Source organism: Barbus barbus, assembly GCF_936440315.1.
Source record: "Barbus barbus genome assembly, chromosome: 41".
Classification (NCBI taxonomy): Eukaryota; Metazoa; Chordata; class Actinopteri; order Cypriniformes; family Cyprinidae; genus Barbus; species Barbus barbus.
Window position 1 is genome coordinate 10,270,442 of NC_136719.1, and position 19,734 is coordinate 10,290,175.

The 19,734-nt window shown below is 37.2% G+C and overlaps 2 protein-coding genes across 2 annotated transcripts; one reads left to right on the forward strand and one right to left on the reverse strand.

Annotated features, from left to right (window-relative positions):
• Positions 1–14,041: 14,041 nt before the first annotated feature.
• On the forward strand, positions 14,042–16,870 carry LOC306860832 (uncharacterized protein). The gene is made up of 2 exons (XM_079402779.1): positions 14,042–14,239; positions 15,406–16,870. The coding sequence occupies exons 1-2, from the start codon at positions 14,222–14,224 to the stop codon at positions 16,660–16,662; spliced, it is 1,275 nt and encodes a 424-aa protein (XP_079258905.1). The 5' UTR covers positions 14,042–14,221; the 3' UTR covers positions 16,663–16,870.
• LOC306860831 (uncharacterized protein) lies at positions 16,704–19,519 on the reverse strand. The gene is made up of 4 exons (XM_079402778.1): positions 19,261–19,519; positions 18,321–18,487; positions 18,170–18,232; positions 16,704–18,038 (listed from the first exon to the last, which is right to left on the reverse strand). The coding sequence occupies exons 1-4, from the start codon at positions 19,408–19,410 to the stop codon at positions 16,976–16,978; spliced, it is 1,443 nt and encodes a 480-aa protein (XP_079258904.1). The 5' UTR covers positions 19,411–19,519; the 3' UTR covers positions 16,704–16,975.
• Positions 19,520–19,734: the final 215 nt, after the last annotated feature.

The following is a 19,734-nucleotide window of genomic DNA, read 5'->3' on the forward strand; positions in this document are numbered from 1 at the left end:
GTTCAAGCCAAGTAAAAGCAACATTTTTAATAGATCCCAACCTAAAGCTATAAAAGAAATTTAAACTGACAGTTCATCCTTTACTTCCAATTTCCTTGAGCATCTTCTAATTATTATCTATATATTACCACACACCAGTGACAGCAGACTTGGCATTCACAGCCTTACAAGAGCAAACTAAAACCAAAACTGATGAAGGCAGCCATATACTGTACCTTCTTTCCTTAATATTGATCATTACCTTGAAGGAAACATCCAGATCAAGAGGTCCGCACTTTTTCCTTCAGATTCCTCTGTGTAATGGCTTCGAGAACTGCTGATTTTATTAGCTGTGATCGGCTCACCCACTCTGAAAATTACCAATTGAGTTTCTCCAGACCTGGGCAGGGATTCAAACCTGCAGCAGGTCACAATGTGTGTTTAAAGTTTGCCACCCAAGCGCATCATTCACTAATCTAATGATAAATTAATCAAGATTTTGAACTGACACGCTATTTTAGCAGTTTTACCACAAGACTGCTGACAAGGAAGCTTTAAGAAGCTCTGCTTTCTTCCATCAAGGAGAGGGCCTTAGTTACCTCACAGCTGACACAATATGATTGAACCTTTTCTTTTTGAGACAATTAACACGATAAATTACCTTAATGCTCACGTCAGGCTCTTTTACAACTTCCTCACGGCCTCTTTGTCTTTTCCCTTCGGTTCTTGTCAACACACCCATAACCAGGAGACATTTTGTATGTTAGTGGTTTTCCTTCCATGCGACTGTGAGAGGACAGGGGAAGGAGAGAAGGAGAAATCAATAGGGAGCCAAATTGGAGAAATTCTTCCCATTACTCTCCCTGTTTCCCATTCCACACACTGCATCACCGATACACTGGTCCCAGCTCATCCTCTTCAGACACACACTCGCTGACAGGAGGGACACACAAACAGGCGGTTTGCATTGATATGTTGTCTCTTTTCTTGTACTGTGATTGTACTTAGGTTTTTAAGGTTTGTGTGACATAACATCATGATTTATTTTTACCGTCGCTCTCTCTTTCTCTACAATAGACATCAATTGAGTTTGAATCCATTGTAAAGCCACAATGATGTGAGGTTTATGACTTCAGCTTGTCCACACACACTCACCCACAGCAGTTCGACTCCATCAGTCAGCCAGAACAATTCTGAAGCTCATCAATTTCAATCTGGAAAGATCTCCAGCATCAAATCTAATATATTATGTGCGCTCGATAATGCAGAGACTCCAGCTTTGCATTAACATGGACCTAATGATACTGATGCATTATTCTCAAATATAATGCCCTACACATAAACAGCTCAAAGGTAGGAAGTTGTCACCGATTAAACTGACAAGGCTGCAGTTACCGCTCTGAGGCAAGCAGGGTAAGATGTGTCAATAGATTTTTTCTGAAGACCAATCATGAATTATTAAATAAAGCATTTGCCCAAAATGGTAGCTGTGGGGTAAGGTGTGCCAGCAGCTTGACTAATAGTTATAGTGAGCTTATAAACACTACTTTATTGGTCATTACATAGAGGCAAGATGAAAAGAAAATGAATACACTTGGTTCCCATTCATTCATTTAATTTCCCTCAGCACTCAGTTGTAAAAGTTTGTAAACCTCTCACTGCCTTCTGGTTTTCACACAAAAAGTTTTTCAACTTACACATATCAAATACAGTTTGAATGAGAATTTAAATATGAATTTGGGAATTTTATTGTCAAACTGGTAACCGTTTCATCCCTATTTGTTTCCACAGTGGGTAGAATCTGGTTTCCATTTCCTCAACCAAATCTCTTGAGAAAATTTCCCTATTTTAAGATTTGGCAAACTGGTGGCAATTCATATGAATATTTATTATTAGATTAATACGAAAACATACAATTTTTACAATGAAATTAACTAATGTTAATTCCTAACCCCACCAGTATCTTTAACCATCATTGGGTCTGAGCAAATTGCACAAAAATGTAAGTACATAAATTGTGCTGACTTACTTAATTTTGCCTATAGGACAACTTAAGTAATACTGGCACATACCCCATTCTGCCCCTGCACCATGTTTGAGAACAGCCACTTCCACTCATCCATTCCAGAAACTAATGACTGTAGCCATCTGCCTATCAGTTCAGCCTGCGCACTGGGCTGCTCTTACTTGGGAAGTAAATCCAATCTACTTCTCAGAAGGCTAAAGAGTCGACTGGAACAAAGTGAGCAGGTTGTTCCATTTCATTCTCTATGGGAGCTAGGCATACAGTAGTAAGGCCTGCGGAGCGGGACTGTGGGATTGAAAGCAGAGCAGAGGAAGCAGTGTGAGCATTTCTGCTATGCCAGTTACACTCCTCTGAATCAAAATCATTGTCAGGATTTGTGAATTACTGGAAGAGAGAGAGATGACTAGGCTGTTTTGGCCAGTGATAGAGAAAAATTCACTAAACAGTAGCGTAATTTAGCACAAGTACAGAACATTTCCATGGCAATCCGCTGCTTCCTTCACAACCTAGGACTCAGAACCGGCCCATAACATAAATTATCCAGTGCAAATTGAATGCTCTTTTTTTGGTTTTTCGTCTGGTGGTGTTTGCAGCTGATTTGTGTAATATTTTTTAGTGAATTTTAGTGAAAATGTTTTTAGCACATAAGGTGCTGAGACAAAATAGACGTCACAAATAAACATCACTATCGATGGGCAAAATATATTATTTTGATTTACCCCTGACTGAATGTCAAAAACAGAAAGAAAAGAGGTTCAAAAAATGGAAAGAAGTCAAATGCATTGTAGAAATTACAGCAAGAGAGGCTAATTTTGGAAACACTTGATGGTAAAGTCACTGGGCGCTGATCCAAACTCACAACAACTCTGCCAACGAGACGACAAAGTGTTCCTCTCCTCTCATCCATTCTTTCTCACAAATGCTGAAAAAAAAATCCTGTCCTAAAATTATGGCACACACAAAGAACAATTTGTACCCTTAAAATCCATATAACCATTCACAGGAAAGTGTTTACTATGAAAATAAGCTACTGTAATAATATCAGAGTTTGAATAACAGAAATATGCAGCTCATATGTGACCCTGGACCACAAAACCAGTCTTAAGTCGCTGGGGTATATTTATAGCAATAGCCAAAAACATGGGCTCAAAATTATAAAAATTTTCTTTTATGCCAAAAATCATTAGGATATTAAGTAAAGGTCATGTTCCATGAAGATATTTTGTAAATTTCCTACTGTAAATATATTAAAACTTAATTTTTGATTAGTAATATGCATTGCTAAGAACTTAATTTGGACAACTTTAATGGCGAATTTCTCAATAGTTTGATTTTTTTGCACCCTCAGATTCCAGATATTCAAATAGTTGTATCTCGGCCAAATATTGTCATATCCTAACTTATTTATTCAGCTTTCAGATGATGTATAAATCTCAATTTCAGAAAATTGACCCTTATGACTGGTTTTGTGGTCCAGGGACACATAGTAAAATGTTCTGTGTACAAAGCACTTATTAACCCTATTATTTGAGCTGTTGTCTAAAATGTCTCTTTTGAGGTGAGAAGTTCTAAGTTCACATTATACAAATTTACACCAAAAAAAACTATTTTGAAAAATAAAAATCATCCCTCATTATTATTCATGAGCTACTGTATGAGCCAGGCATCACAACCAGCAAGTCTGAAAACTGATCTACTGTACTGTACTTATTAAACCCTTAAAGCTATGTGTCATATTTCAGCTAACACACAGAGAAACAACATAAAATCATTTAGTAATAATTGTTTCATTTGTGCTATCGGCAGGCACATAAATATATGAGAATAGCCTAGAATTAGCACACGATCAATGAGGCAGGACAATGAATTAATTAAACCTGCTCAGCACATATGCACACACACCATCTGATTTATACACATGGATAGATCTAGAATTAGGAGACAAAACACACGTGCTACACATCATCCTTCAAACAGCTCTTGAAGTGTAACACATTAGTTTTAGGAAATGACAGGGGCAATAATCAGACAGGTGGATGTTTCTGCTGACGGTGCTGTCCTAAAGGTCACAGTGGACTCACACACTCAGACTAATCAACATGCTGTTAGAGCTAAATAACGGTCCCATGCTTTTGTCTCTACAGAAAGAAGAGTGTTTACAGCCTGTAGTTAAATATTTAAACATCCATTAACTACCTGAAGGTTTAAAACTATAAAATCAGATTGTATGAGCCATGTTCAGAGCCAATGAAATAGCAGCAGACACACCTGTGACTGGCTACATATCAATTCTATATTAATTCTCCAAAATGCTGCAAACTGCTAAAACAGATAGAAAAACGATCCAACCAATGAATTATATTACTTTGCAGATAAACGGTTTAATGTAATTAGGGAGTCGACTAAGTATCATTCAGTATCATTCAAATGTTTGGGATCAGTACTATACACAGTACAAATATTTATAATCTACTAAATATTTTTCTATTTCAAATAAATGCTGTTCTTTTGAAGTTCTATTTATCAAAGAATTTTTTTTATGTTTTTTAATTATTAATTGGTATAATCATTTTCAACATTGATCCCCCTCCCCCCCTTTTTTTAAGTAGATGCTTTTTTTCATTTAAGAAATTGATACTTTAGGCAATGTAAGGATGTATTCAACTGATAAAAGTGACAATTAAGACAATGTTGCAAAAGATTTATTTTTTAAATAAATGCTGTTTTTTGGAAATGAAGAATCCTGAAGAAAAAGTATCTAGTTTTTTACAAAATACAACTGTATTCAACATTGATAAGAAGTGTTTTGTGAACACCAACTCAACATATTTGAATCATTTCTGAAGAATCATGTGTCACTGAAGATTACTGATTTGTATTTTTTTTTTTGCCAATACAGGAGTAAATTAGTTACATACAGTTTATATATATATATATATATATATATATATATATATATATATATAAACTGTATCTATATTTCACAATAATACGTTTTTTTGATTGAATAAGAAACTTCCTACAAAAAAATTTATTAATTTAAAAAAATAAAACTCAAACTTAAGAAAAGGTATTTAGCAGCCAGTGGAGCTGGGTGCCGAATGGCTAAATATAATGTATTCAACAACAGCAAATTCTAGTTGTGGCCAAGATTATTAGTGGTATGAGGATGAGTAAATAACAGAATTTTAATTTCTTTGGTGGACTATCCAAAAGGCAAATTATGAAGCATTTTTCTGATACTTTTTAGATGCTGACCCAACATTTATGTTCAAGGTCACTATACTGAACACAACAGCGTTCCCGTTTCACTACATCCACACTTATTCACTTCTGGTACACTGGTCACATAACAACTAAATGCATTATTTACTTTTGTCTGTGTGTTTGCATGTGCGAGCATGTGTGTGTCATCCCGCTCTTTATAGAGCCCAGTGTAATCTTTTGATTTGCTGGATTGACCCCACTTAATTCAATGGAACAGAATTGCTGTGACAGCAGCACTGAATGGATTTTCAATGCACTGCACCTGCACTAATAAGTTTAAGGATAACCTCCTTCCTTCAACACAGAGAGAGCGAGGAAAGACTGAGAGAGAAAGCGATGGGGGACAAGACAAATTAGCTCACAAGTCACTACCACACTTAACATAAACAAGAGTAACAAGCTACAAAGGGAAACAATCAGACTTATCCATGCTAAGACTCACACTCACATACAGTCACACACATACATACACTGGCCAACAAACACTTCTAACATGCGAGGACATAAATTCTCATGTAAAGGCAAACACAATTCTCTCAATCTGAATATGTGGTGTTGAGGGCCTATGAGTTTAAAAGACTGCAGCAGAGCTCTGGATCAATGTCTGCCTTGAACAGCACACCGTCTGGCCTGAGAGAGGACAATGTATGCACACCCTAGGCTCTAAATGAGAGCGACAGACAAGCAAATACAACAGCAATGCAATCTGAACACAAAAACACATCATATGTCTAAGTATATTATGATGTCCTAGCCCAATCACAGCTAACATGACATATTGTTACCATATACATATATACCAAGGGAAGTCGTGGCCTAATGGTTAGAGAGTCGGACTCGTAATCCAAAGGTTGCGGGGTTCGAGTCTCCGGCCGGCAGGGATTGTAGGTGGGGGGAGTGAATGTCCAGCGCTCTCTCCACCCTCAATACCACGACTGAGGTGCCCTTGAGCAAGGCACCGAACCCCCAACTGCTCCCCGGGCGCCGCAGCATAAATGGCTGCCCACTGCTCCGGGTGGGTGTTCACGGTGTGTGTGTGTTCACTGCTGTGTGTTCACGTTGGATGGGTTAAATGCAGAGCACGAATTCCGAGTATGGGTCACCATACTTGGCAGTATGTCACTTCACATATACATATAAGCACCTAGTGTATTGATACTGTAACAGATATATTTATAACTGGCTTTGCAGAGCTTTGCAGAGTCAAGTTGCTTCACTGCTGAAAAATGAAAAAAGACATTTGCAGGTTTTATTTTCTACAGTGGATTTCAGGTAAACATCTTTTTGTTTTCTGTCTTTTAAAGTATCCCGTTACTATTTTTTGTCAATTATTAGATCAAAAGTGTGATTTATTTGCAAATTTGGCATCAGATGTGATTTTAAACAACAGATAAAAAACACACGATTGCTGAAATTTATAAGAAATAATTATCCTGTATGCGGACCTTCAGTCAGACATAGATTTACCAGTAATATTTTACTGGGGCACAGCTATGCTTTATGATTACTAATGTCACCCCATAGTTAAAAAAAATAAATAAATAGTAAACCGCTTAATGAATTGTATATAAAAAAAATGCAATTCTACTTAAATTCATTCAGAAAATAGTCTTACACCATTACTTTTTTTTTTTGTTTAAAAACTATTTAAAAAAATTAAGCTGAATTAAAATATAAATAATATTAGTTTAAAAATAAACCTAAAAATGTAAACTGAAATAAATTTAAGCGCTAAAATTACTAGAACTGAAAAGCTAAATAGAAATATTCAAACTAATAAAACTGATTAAAGCACAAAGTTACTACTACATCATTAAATTATAACTAAAAATAATTTTGTCACGGTGCACTGACAATATAAAATGCTGATTAAATATGAATAAATACTGTAATAGTAAACAAATTATACTTAGCACTGAATATAACAATCACATCTATATACAAATATTGAAATTATGAACAATACAGCAATCACTTTAATATTTTGTAGTTTTACTTATAATGAAATAAACATATATAACAGTTCAACTGAAAGAGATTAGGTCGACAGTTTGATAGACTTGGAAAATGCTCAGTTAATAAATAAGTGGAAAGTCACAATCAAGGTTTTAATGGTCATTAGAAGTTCTCCGTTTTTTGTTAACAGCAAAGAAAACATACCATAAACATGTTAGGAGTATATCAATATATGATTATATCCATAATTAGAAGCAGAGCAATCAATTATAGATTATTTCATTTTCCCTCTAGGGCACTTTACTCTCAAAATGATTGTCATCTGTTCAGCCAAAGGCCTTGTTTAGTTGTAAGCACTTCTGATGTTGACACTTAATTTTTCTTCTGTTCAAATGCACTCTGATGATATCATTTATGCTGTTCGTAATGCTCTGTGCAACTGCAGTCTGCATTTAAGCATTCAGTAGGAGTTAAGGAGTTTATTAGCCTGACTGACAGCCATTCAAACGTCTTTATCACAATGACCTGACTTTATTTTTGGCCTCTAGTTAGTAATGCAGCCACTTTCTTTCTTTATTTATTTCTTTCTTTTTTTCTACAACAATACTCCTACATGCACTTTGAAGATGCACTTTCTGACTCACTAAATTGATCGTTTAAAAAGAAAATACACAAGTCCTTTTTTTTTTTTACAGTCTATGATCCAGTAGTGTAATGGGACGATGGAGAGAGCCCTCTATTGGTGACTACACAAACAACACAACAGAGTCTCAGTGCAGATCTTGCACATGAAGTGCAAACTACTGCTGCCTGTCTATTTAAACGGTCTTGTAAAGAAAATAAATGAATACATGAGACAGCAAAACCGAGCCCTTCTTGTTGTCCTTAATAACATACTAACCACAATAACATTTAATGTTTAATGTCACTTCTACATTCTCCAAGTTCATTCCTTGCTCACTACAACTCCATTCACCTATAATTGCACTTTCTACAGATGTTATAAGTATTCATACAATTAATCTTAATGCAAATATTCCAGTACAGTCACAGATCGATTTGCATGAACATTATAACCTTCCCATGTCAGCACTAGTTAACCTTGCTGATAACACCCTCTAGTGGTGAAGAGGTTCAGCGCAATCTAATAACAGGCCTGCAGATCTCACTTCCCTAAAAACGGATTTTAACATTTTACATTTACATAAGTTTATATTTAACTAAGGTCTTTAACTGAACATGACCTTATATATGTCTGGTATTGTTTTGTTTAAACCTACACAAGCAAATATAAGCAAAACCGACTCGGTGGGGAATGTCAACACAATCAATAAAACTTACAAAAGTAACAAAACGGACAATAAGAGGACAGTATGTTCATCGGTAAAGTTGCTCTATGTGCAGTAAATTATAAAGTTAACAGGTTTCACAAATCTTACCGTTTGTTGGCGTTGTTTTCGCGGAGCTGGCGCGGTTTCGTTTGATCGAGGGGGGCCTGCCGAAATACCGCTAACGTTACTCCCAGAACGCGATTTCAACCGTGCCCCCTCAGATTTTGGAGGCAAGTGGATTTTGAATGCAGCTTCCAAAAGACAAAAAAAAACAAAAAATAGCCGAAGAATATTTTTTATATTTAATAAACGATCACACCCGTGTGATTAGTTTGCTCGGAGCCAGAAACAGCTGTGTGTTTCTACAGCACTGCGCATTATAACCAATCACACATGATTCTGTTGAGTTTATGAGTACAATGACGAATAAGAGGCGTCCAGATGAGTCATCGCTGAAACAGCTGTTTTATTCAGTGTGAGAGCTGCCTGAATGAATTCTGCTCTCTGCCGATTTCTCTCATCAGAAACAACAAAGTGCAGAAGTGCGTACGATGTAAGCAAGATATTAATTTCACAATTTAAGCAACTTCAGTAATTAATGGGAGTTTTTGAGAGTGACTAAGTCAATGATAATGTTCTTTGATAATGTAAAGTGTCTATTTACACTTAGTGCAAATAGCCCACCTTTTGGCAGAGGCTATTTACACTAATTCCGCCTACCAACGTGTGATTGGGACTGTCAAGATTATAAAACACTGCTATAAACTAACAGCTTCAGTGGCACAGATGGTGAAGTGCGTACTAGTGTAATTTTGACTAGAGTTCGAATCCGCCTTTTGACGCATTTTGTTTCTCCATTTTCAAATCTCATATCACATTGTAAAGGCATTTATTTTTAATAAAAATTAAAGAAATAACCAAAAAGTTGAAAATAAAGTATCTGGTAGGGTTAGGGTAGGGGTAGGGAGGGCTTTATTATCAATAAGGTGGCATCCATTTAATAATCTGAATTAAAATTATAATTTACACTCAATATGTTATTATTGCATACTGTTTTATAATGTAATACAATACTGAGGTGCAGATAATTGCCACTATTTTGCAACAAGTAGTATAAATAGCAGAAAATCCTGCTATTTTAACAGTGTAAATATAATCTATAGCTATTTGCACTTAGTGTAAATAACATATCGCTAAAAATACTGCTATTTTCACTTAGTGTAGATAGAATCCATTGCTATTTGAATTTAAGAATAATGACCGCAATTTCAATTGAGGGGAGCCTATAATCAGTCCGTGCCCAGTCAAGATCCGTCCCTGATAACGACATGTAAAATTAACTCTAGCCTACGCCAAAATAATTAAATAAATACATATCTGAAAGCTTCTTAAACTGACAGATATCACTGTACATTTCTTTCTGTTTTTTTTTTTTAAATACTTTAATTTTCTTTATGGTAATATCCAGTGCCCCCCGCCCCACCCTTTATTTATTTATTCATTTATATTAAATACATAAGTACTTTTTAATAATTCACAATGTATGTATAGTGCCACAATCAATCAATCGATAATTAAATAAAAGTTTTCAATACAAATTAGCACAAGTCAAGCTACCATACCAAACAGGACCACAGAAGACACCAAAGACCACTAAAGCCTGCCTTTAATATACAGATCCATTCAGAATCACTAAACCTCTGACCACCGCATAATCAGCGCTCATTATAAAACACTCTTGCTTTTAAGCCAAATACATGCTGAAAATAATAATTTTACTGACATCTGGATGTAAGTCACTATTCTCTCCATAATTGTTTGAATTCATTCACTGGATCCTTTAACTTTCCAGGAGTTTACGGTTTAAAATGATGTGATTGCAAAAGCCTGCTTCTTTTCATTTTAAGGTATGATTTTCGTTATAAAGTACTGATTCAAATTAGTAATCAATAATTAATTATTATTCTCCCCTGACATGCTCTCACGCACCACACAATGAAGTAGACCAACTCCGCTTGCGTTCATTCACGTGATTGGTCGAGATGAGAGGGGATCCTTCCTGGGCAGTGTGATTTACATAGTTTCTATATCATTTCTAATCATATATGGGATCATATAGCCTAATCACCCAGACCCTGACGATTTTACTCTGAGTACCGGCAACATGTCAGAAGTGGGCCGGTACGCACAAAAAAAGTGCAGGTACTCTAAAGGCTAAAATATAGAAGCGTACCGGCCCACTTCAAGCACTGGTAATATCTCGAATATATTTCGATTTCTGTGTCATTATATTTCTCCGAACTGCCTTTGATAATGATCTAATAGGCTGCGTGTTTAAAATTTGACTATTGGCTTTAATTTATTTTTTGACTATATTAATATTGACTAGTTCATTTGTGGATATTGATGAGAGCTGTTCGTTTTGTTCAGATCAACAGAAAAATTGTTACATATTTTATTTTATTTTTTTGACTGTTGTTATTCAAAAGAAAAAAAAACTTTGGGAAGATCTATCTCTAGGTATTTTCAACAAAAAAATCTGGATACAATTTAGATACAACATGTAAAGTTCAAGTTCAAGTTTATTTGTACAGCGCTTTTTACGATACAAATCGTAGCAAAGCAGCTCTACAGGAAATTAAGTTTCCACAATATATTTATATATTGCAGAACCTTAATATATTTAACTTATGGCAAAATTTGGTAATTCTGTATGTTGTCTGAGCGTTGGCATCCTCTGAGGTCCTCTGAGGGGTTGGCATCATCTTTTCTGAGGTGTTCGGTCATCTCAGATCATTTAAGGGTTGGATCCAAGAATTGGTAAAGATGTCTTCATATTATGAATCAAAAATTGTATCTGTTATGGTGAATCTTCTGATTTTATATGGTAAATTTCATATACATAAAAGTAAAAGGTGTAACTCGAAACCATGTTTTAAAGCTTTTATGGCTGAATTTCTTATGTTTATTGATTCTCTTACAGGCACTGATAACAAAAAACTCTTGCTGAAAAGTTAAAGTTACTTGAAAATAACTTGTAGTTGTTGTCTCATTTCTTTTTTTTTTTTTTTTTGGTTGGTTTGTTTGTGATGTGTCTTAATGTAAGTTTTATAACCCCTTTTCCTCATGTCTTATGTTGTCTATTTGGATGTCTTGATTCTTATATAAATTTGTTTAAGCATTTCATAAAAAAAAAATAATAAAAAAATATTGACTAGTTCAGGCTTTCTCAACCCTGGTCCTCGAGGGCCACTGTCCTGCAAATTTCAGCTCCAACCCTATTCAAACACACCTGAACCAGCTAATTCAGTTGTTCAGGATTACTAGTAAGCTACAGGCAGGTGAGTTTGATCAAGGTTGGAGCAAAACTCTGCAGGACAGTGGCCCTCCAGCACCAGGGTTTAGAACCCCTGGACTAGTCCATTCTATTGCAGTTGTGAATCTGTACCGACAGATGGCATTAGTGTTAATTTCAAACAATAAAGGATGAAGCATTTGCAATATAGCCTACAGTAGCTAATACAGCTGTTACTCATGACAGTGTCATTTTGCTAGACTAGAAATAAAAGTATGCATAAAACCTTTATTTTTGAAAAGACGTTGGTTTTACTCTTATGACAGACAGACAAACAGAATTGTCTGTCAATTGTGGTCAAAAGCTGTTATAAAACAAAACAAACTAACAAGCTAAACTACACACTCCTTTCCCCCTCTGCTCTGCTAATAACATACAGACTATAGGAAATAGACAACATTTAGAACCAGTCATCTGCTTGCATCAAGTCAGTGTTGGTTATAAGCAGTAAGAATAGCTCACTTCCTGAGAAAAGCATGTCTAGTGAATTGTGTAGTGGAACCAATAAAGAATTTATACATCTCTCATAGACCACAGAAATAGGTCATGAACCTCCAGAGTTGACTCATGAGTTATAACTTACAATATGCAACCTTCAAATTAACAGGAAGCAGAGGCCTTTGATGTGAAACATTTTTCAATACATTACAAAGTGAATGATAATAATAAAAATGATTCATATGTTAGGATAGATACTCGTTTCACCTTAAATATCAAATATAAATATATTAAAATATCATATAAAATAAATAATACATAAAATTTTGCATAGAGCATTCTTAAAGCATCCTTTTCACATCTCAGAAATGTAGTAAGATTGTGTCATACATTTCTCTGTAGCTGTGAAGTTTATCAGTTAGTTCATTGTATCTTAGATAGCTTACTGTAATGCCCTTTTAGCTGGAGTTTATAAATCCATGCTTAACAAGCTGCAATATGTTCAAAACTTTGCCACCAGGATCCTGACTGCATGAAATACTCTTTTTCTTCTTCTTTTTTTTTTAAGAGTCTTTGCACTGCTTCCCAGTCAGGTTCCATGTTGATTTTAAAAGTATGATGCTGACAAAGCATTATATTGGCTTCATATTATTTATCCTCATAGTTAATTCCTTACACCCCTAATCGCAGATTACACAATCGAATTTGCCATCTAAAATCTACAGATGATGAGGCTTTTTCTGCTCCTATACCCTTTGGAAGTCTTTTCCTTCTTAACTTAGAGCTCAGACATTTTTAAAGCTCAACTTGTTTTTCTTCGGTTTTTCTCATTCGTTTTTCTCATTTCTCCAAACTCAGGCCACTGTTCTCAAAACAGTTAACAAAGTGATCTGGACACTTTGTAATTGTCCTAAATCTCATGCGAATCATTTTCATTCATTTAATTTTCATCAGGAACAGATCAAAACACAAATCACAAACACTTGTTCAATCACAACAAACGAAACTTTCAAATGCACATGGTATATTTCAGTTGGTCCCAAACTGATATAGTTTGGTTAATAATAAACACAACACGAAATGCACTGTACAGCAGGGTATAAGGGGAGATTAAATCAGAGTTACCCTAATTGACCAAGAAACCATGGCTTCTCCTTTAGTGCTGAGAAACAGATCTAGTTATGGCAGTATACTTCTATATGATTGTTGATAGTCCTCCTGGGACAATTTACGTTCTTTGAATGTCCAAACATTTTTCAGAATTGAAGTTTGAGTAGCCTACATTTAGGTGGGCAATCAAGTTTATTTTGAATGGAACAAGAGCATTGTTGTGGTCCAGAACAATATCAGTAACAAAGCAAGAGGCCTGTGGAGATGTTGAGACAGCGGCTTGTCAAGCATGGATTCAACATTATATGAACTGTGAAAATGTATTTGCTGCAATGTGGCTGAACTAAAGTAGTTCTGCAAAGAAGAGTGGGCCAAAACACCACCATAGCGCTGCGAAAGACTGATTTAAAGGGGCAGTTGGTTTTTCACATGCATTCCAGTGTCCAGTCTTGTTCATACGAAGAGGACTACCATTGCTATCACAAACTCTATGCCTGATGCTTACCTCCTTGTCTGCTTACGCCTTATTCACCTACGTCACCATCTAGAACCAAAACGAGGCTAGGGGGTACACTCTAAACCGGAAGTTCAGTGACAGAGCGCAGCGGGCGTCTCTAATCATGGCGGTACCTGTGTGGACAACAAACCTTTCATCTCTTCCAGAATTAACAGTGGACAATGTTGAAAAATGGGCAAATAACGACTGCAAGATTCCCCGGGCTGTTTTTCTGAAGGGTTACAGCAACTGGATCGAGGGATATGTGCACGACGTGGAAGGTAATGAACGGACGATGACGGCTTTTTTTCTGAAATCAACATTAGCGAACGTTACTTTTAAAGTTAGTTTCTTAGCTAGCTAATACAACAGGACGCGACAACATTAGAAGCTGATGTTAAGCATAGTTAAGATATATTAGCCACACCAGACTGACTGTTATTTTGAGTGTTAACAATAAATTATTTTACCGACAGTCAAGAGGAGCGAGACAGTCAGTGTGCGAGCTAAGTCTTTTCGCTCAATGCGAAAAAACGAGGCACCTTACAACATTCAGGTATCATGACTGTGGATAAACTGCTCAGTTCGCGGAATGGTGCCACTGCTAGAACAAATACGCTTGCTAAACGTTCAAATGTTCATTTTGATCGTTCATATCAACAGTTCATCTTTCCCTGCTAGACTAAAAATAACATGTTATGTGCAGTTGATGTGATCTTTAGCTAATAGTGTATTGGAACCATCAGTAAAAATATCTTGTTTCCAATGTGTCACTACAAAGCAAGGCAGGGTGCTACTGTTGGTTATTAAAATTAATACATATTAAGTATAAGTAAGTTTGTTTACAGGCATGGGTTGCTCAGTTTACATAGCAATGTTAAGTAGGGTTGGGGAAGGTACTCTTCAGGTCTCACAGGTAACACAGATGCTAAAAACTCATCAGTAATGTCGTCCACTGGGATGCACAAACCCAGTAACATCATTTGATTACTTTGAAACTTTTATGCATCTCTGCCTCAAAAAAATCTTATTTTAATAAACCGCTGGTGTCAACCAGCTTGTCAAATTACTGTTATTCCCCAACCCTGGGTTTTAGTACAATGAGTGTCCAATATATTAGGTACCCTGCAAGCTGTATTAATCAGTATCATGTCTGATGTCTAGGACAAACCTAGCAACTTAAACATTGACTGTTATGCTTTCATTGCTGGAACATGAAAACGCCAGTTGTACCTAATTAACTGCACACTCAGTGTACATCACCATGCTCTGTAATTTCATGTTATGTATGTATATCAACACCTATTTTGCTAGGCCAGTTACATGTTCTTTTAAATCCTTAGAGTTACCGTGACTGTTTGCATCTGGACCAGACGTTTAGAACAATATGTTGGTATACCTATCTAAATGTGAATGTGTTCTTAAACTTGTTTGATTATTCTTAAAGGTGGAGCTGTCCTTCGAGGAGCCATTCATTGGCAATACAACCTGCAACTGTAAAGCTGGCTTGGGACAGTGTAATCACATAATAGGACTGCTCTACACACTGGCCCACTATATTAAAAAGGGGTATGCATCTGTCCCCCAAACTCCAAGCAAAACGTCTCTACCTCAAGCCTGGCATGTTCCATCAAGGACATTAGGTCTCAGCCCAAGAGCAGTTAGCACTGTGACAGTATCCAAAGTTAAACCACCATTGGCTAATGCATCAGCAAAGGAAAAACAGCGCTCTACTGAGGGGATTGTCTCTAATTTGTATTGTCCTGTGCCACTTCCATTACCAACTGCTGAATTTGCAGAGACTCTTCGTAGCAACCTGGCTACAATTGGCAGTAAGAGCCAGATGTTAAAGTTATTGGAAGCAAACTGTAAGCAGCCTGCTGTTCTGGTCTCCACAGAATTTGGGGACCTTCCCCGGGGTTCTGTATTAACTTACCAAACTCAACGTCGTCCACTGTCCATTTTCAGTGAAAATGACCCTGAACTTCCTCTACCTCCACAGCCATGCTCATTTAGCACTGCTCTAGATGATAATGAAACATTATTCTATGGTGGCCTGGCTGTCACACTGTCTGATGCAAATCATCTAGAGATGGAAACCAGAGGACAAAGCAGTAGCAAGACCTGGCATCAAGTACGAGCCAAACGCCTGACATCATCATCATTCAAAAGAATCTGCTCCAGGGTGAGAGACTTTGACAGTTTGGCAGCCAACATGAAGGAGAAACGGTTGACACAAACTAAAACAATGAAGAGAGGCCTTGAAATGGAGCCAGTCGCTGCTGCTGAATACAAGGAAATCACTGGCAATGAAGTCTACCCCTGCGGGTTTGTAATTAACCCCCATGCCCCACATCTGGGGGCCTCACCTGATAGGAAAGTGCGTGACCTTAGTGCAGCACCAACCTACGGACTTCTGGAAATCAAGTGTCCAGACAAGGAGAGTTTTAAAGACTGTGCATACTTGTACTGCAAGACGGATGGCACCTATGCTCTGAAGACAATCCATGAGTACTACTACCAGATGGTGGGACAGATGGGTATCACCGGTATGACATGGTGCGATTTCTTTGTCTGGTGCAAACAGGACCATCACCTGGAGAGGGTCCACTTCAACCCTGAAGAATGGGAAAACATGAAATCCAAACTTGACAGTTTCTTTTTCACATACTTCCTGCCTGCCTTGTGCAACAAAGGTACATGAAAAGAGCATCAATGAAATTAAATGAAACACAGGAGCCCATGTTTAAATATGTTTTAAAGTGTTTTATTTTTCAGAGGTTTTGTGACAAGTGCTTTATATTTAAAAGTTATTGTGACTTTTACCTTTATATTTTGTATATAGTTTTTGTGACAAATTAAAAATTACATAAAAAATAAACACTGTGTTAAAAATAAAAGAAACTTGACTGTAAATCAACCTGTCAGCGTAATTCAGTGTGCTTCATGTGGTGGACAGTATAATTTCAAACCAGTCCATAAAGACAGGTATAATTTCAAGGGTGCACTGGCACTCTTTAGAACAGAGGCCCTTGGAAGTTACTCAAGAGGGCACAAACAGTCCACAGTTGATTGACAGAGCCCACTAGTGTCATTGGTAAGACCCTATCGAATATGTGATACTCTTTGATCCTCCTAATGGCACGCTCAACATGAATGCGAAGTCTGGCTATGGCTTGTGTCTGTCTCACTTCTTCTTGGCTGAAATGTCCACTTGGGCCTAAAAAGGGTGGGATCACAAGGGAGACATTGATTTCAGTGAGAAGGTCCTTGATGAGAAATCCTTTATCCGCCATGACCTCATCGCCTTCCTCAAGCAGACGCAGGATCCCTGATTCTCTTGTGATCTCCTTGTCAGATATCGAACCTGTATACAGGTCACTGACAAAAGTGACTAAACCTGAGGGAGAGATGCCAACTAGGCCCTTAAAGGTGGTGTTACCTTTGTAGTGAGAGTAGATTTCAGAGTTCAGAACTTTTGAACTAGGTCTCTGCACGTGTATTTCTGTACAATCTAATATAACTCTTGTAAGTGGGAAAGTGCTTTGGAAACAAGGAGGCATGAGCTCGTTTACAGTTTCTCTCGAAGGCCAAATTGGAAGTGATCCTAACATGAAATATAGATAGTTTGCCCAGGTAACACAGACCCTGCTTACAGTTGACTGTGACACATCAAAGCGCACTGCAAGGTCCTGTTCAGGAAAACCTTGCCTAAGACGACAAAGAAATAGAAAAAACTGGTCAATGACGGCCAGTTTAGGAATGCTAAAACCCTGCCTTACAATTTCCCCGTCAGCTTGCCTTATTCGCTGTGCCTGACTCCACCCTACCATGTTTTCTGCAGTAGGCTGTAGGGCCATAAACACTGCTTTCAGTGTGTTGTAATCAGGAAAGCCTGTGAAAAACATGATGTTCTTATCATCGCCTTGGAATCTTGAAAGGAGAAACTGCTTTGTTTGAAGACGTGCAATTAATTCTGCTTGATCGTTGATGATCTTGTGGGCTTCCTTAAGTTGCTCCTCCAGTGGCGGGGGCAGTTCAGCATAATCATGATCGGGGTGTGGAGGGGCTGTCTCTGCACTGCAAGGGCAAGAAAATATTGAGGGACATAATTTTAGGAGAGCATCTTTAGGAAATCTGCTGTCACCACCAACAATATATAGAATAATATTAGAAAAATATGTTCAGACTCAGAGATACACGTAACTTACCTTAACTCATTGGAATTTACATCAACCTGCCGGACATCCTCTTCAACTGCAGTGGTTTCATGACTGGAAAGCAGTATTACTGAAACTTAGTCACATGTAAACAGGCCTTAAAAACATTATGGACTAAGAATGTAACTGCACAGAAAAATACCTTGTAGTTCCTCTGACGATAGACCTCCTAGCAGGCCTCACGGTGCTATCAGTCCAGGCAAACAATGTTGGAACAGCACCCTTCTTCAACTTTCGCATGCCAACCAGGGTCTTCAAAAAAGACTCTTCTGTAAAGTGGTCTGAACACACTTTTGTGTCCACGTGTATCTGTAACATTAGATATTAAATGGATGTTATTGTTTATAGTTGTGTGCTTCTCTTGATCTAGATTAGCAATGGTTATCATAAACAGGCACAGGTCACGTTAGGGGTGGAACGGTACACAGAAGTCACGGTTTGGGTCATACCTCGGTTCAGAATGAATTTTTTCCTACCTGAATGAATTTAAAATTATTTTGCTATATTTCAGATCAATATATTTGTTTTCCTTAATTTTAATTAATACTAACTTTATTCTCATCTTAATTATAAATAATTTCTGTACAAAATAATACTACCATTAAAAACACATTTGATTTTCTTTTAATTAATGTAGAATGTGTAACTTAAAAATAAACAGATTAGTGCTCTGTTTGAGGACAAGAAATGAAAACCAATGCAATATGATTAATGTCCAAAAGATGTGTGTGTGTGTGTGTGTGTGTGTGTGTGTGGGCGCCAGTTGTAGGTTAACTTACAGTTTGACAAGAGTTTACAGTTTGACAAAAGCACAATGTTGTGTTTTGTTGCGAGTGTACACAAATATAAGTAAACACTTTGCAGTTTGAATGATGCCCTGTATGAATAAAATGACGGAGTCATATTCAAAATGCTCTCTCTCTCTCTCTCTCTCTCTCACACACACACACACACTCTCTCTCTCACACACACACACACACACACACACACACGACATATTCCAGAAGGCATAAGTTAGCTAGCTACGTAAATATGGCTAACGTTAGCATAGTTCGCATCGTAAGCTAATGTTAATATCTTACCTTGAAATGGCGACCGGGATCTCTTCTTATTTTGTGAATCCATTCACGGCAAAGTACAGGATCTTTGGGGAAACGATGGAAGGTTTGACCTGTATAGGATTTCTTTCTTTTGGAAGAAGTACATTTGGGAACACAACAATGCGGCGGCATTGTAGGTAACGTTATGACAGCTGCGCTCTGTCACTGAACTTCCGGTTTAGAGTGTACCCCCTAGCCTCGTTTTGGTTTTCAACATGGAGGCGCGGTGAATAAGGGGAATTCCTAGTCCAGGGAGTTCAGTCCTTGTCAGCCGTACTGGTGAGGTGTGTGTCCAGCTCCTGTTCCTTGTCTCCTGTCAAGAGAAGTTACCCAAGTTAACGTGATATCCGAAGATATCAAGAATAACCACTTGCCTGTCTCACTCCTTGTTACTCTGCTAATCTGTCAATAAATACCTGTTTAATTATCCGTCACGCTGTCCGAGTCCTACATCTG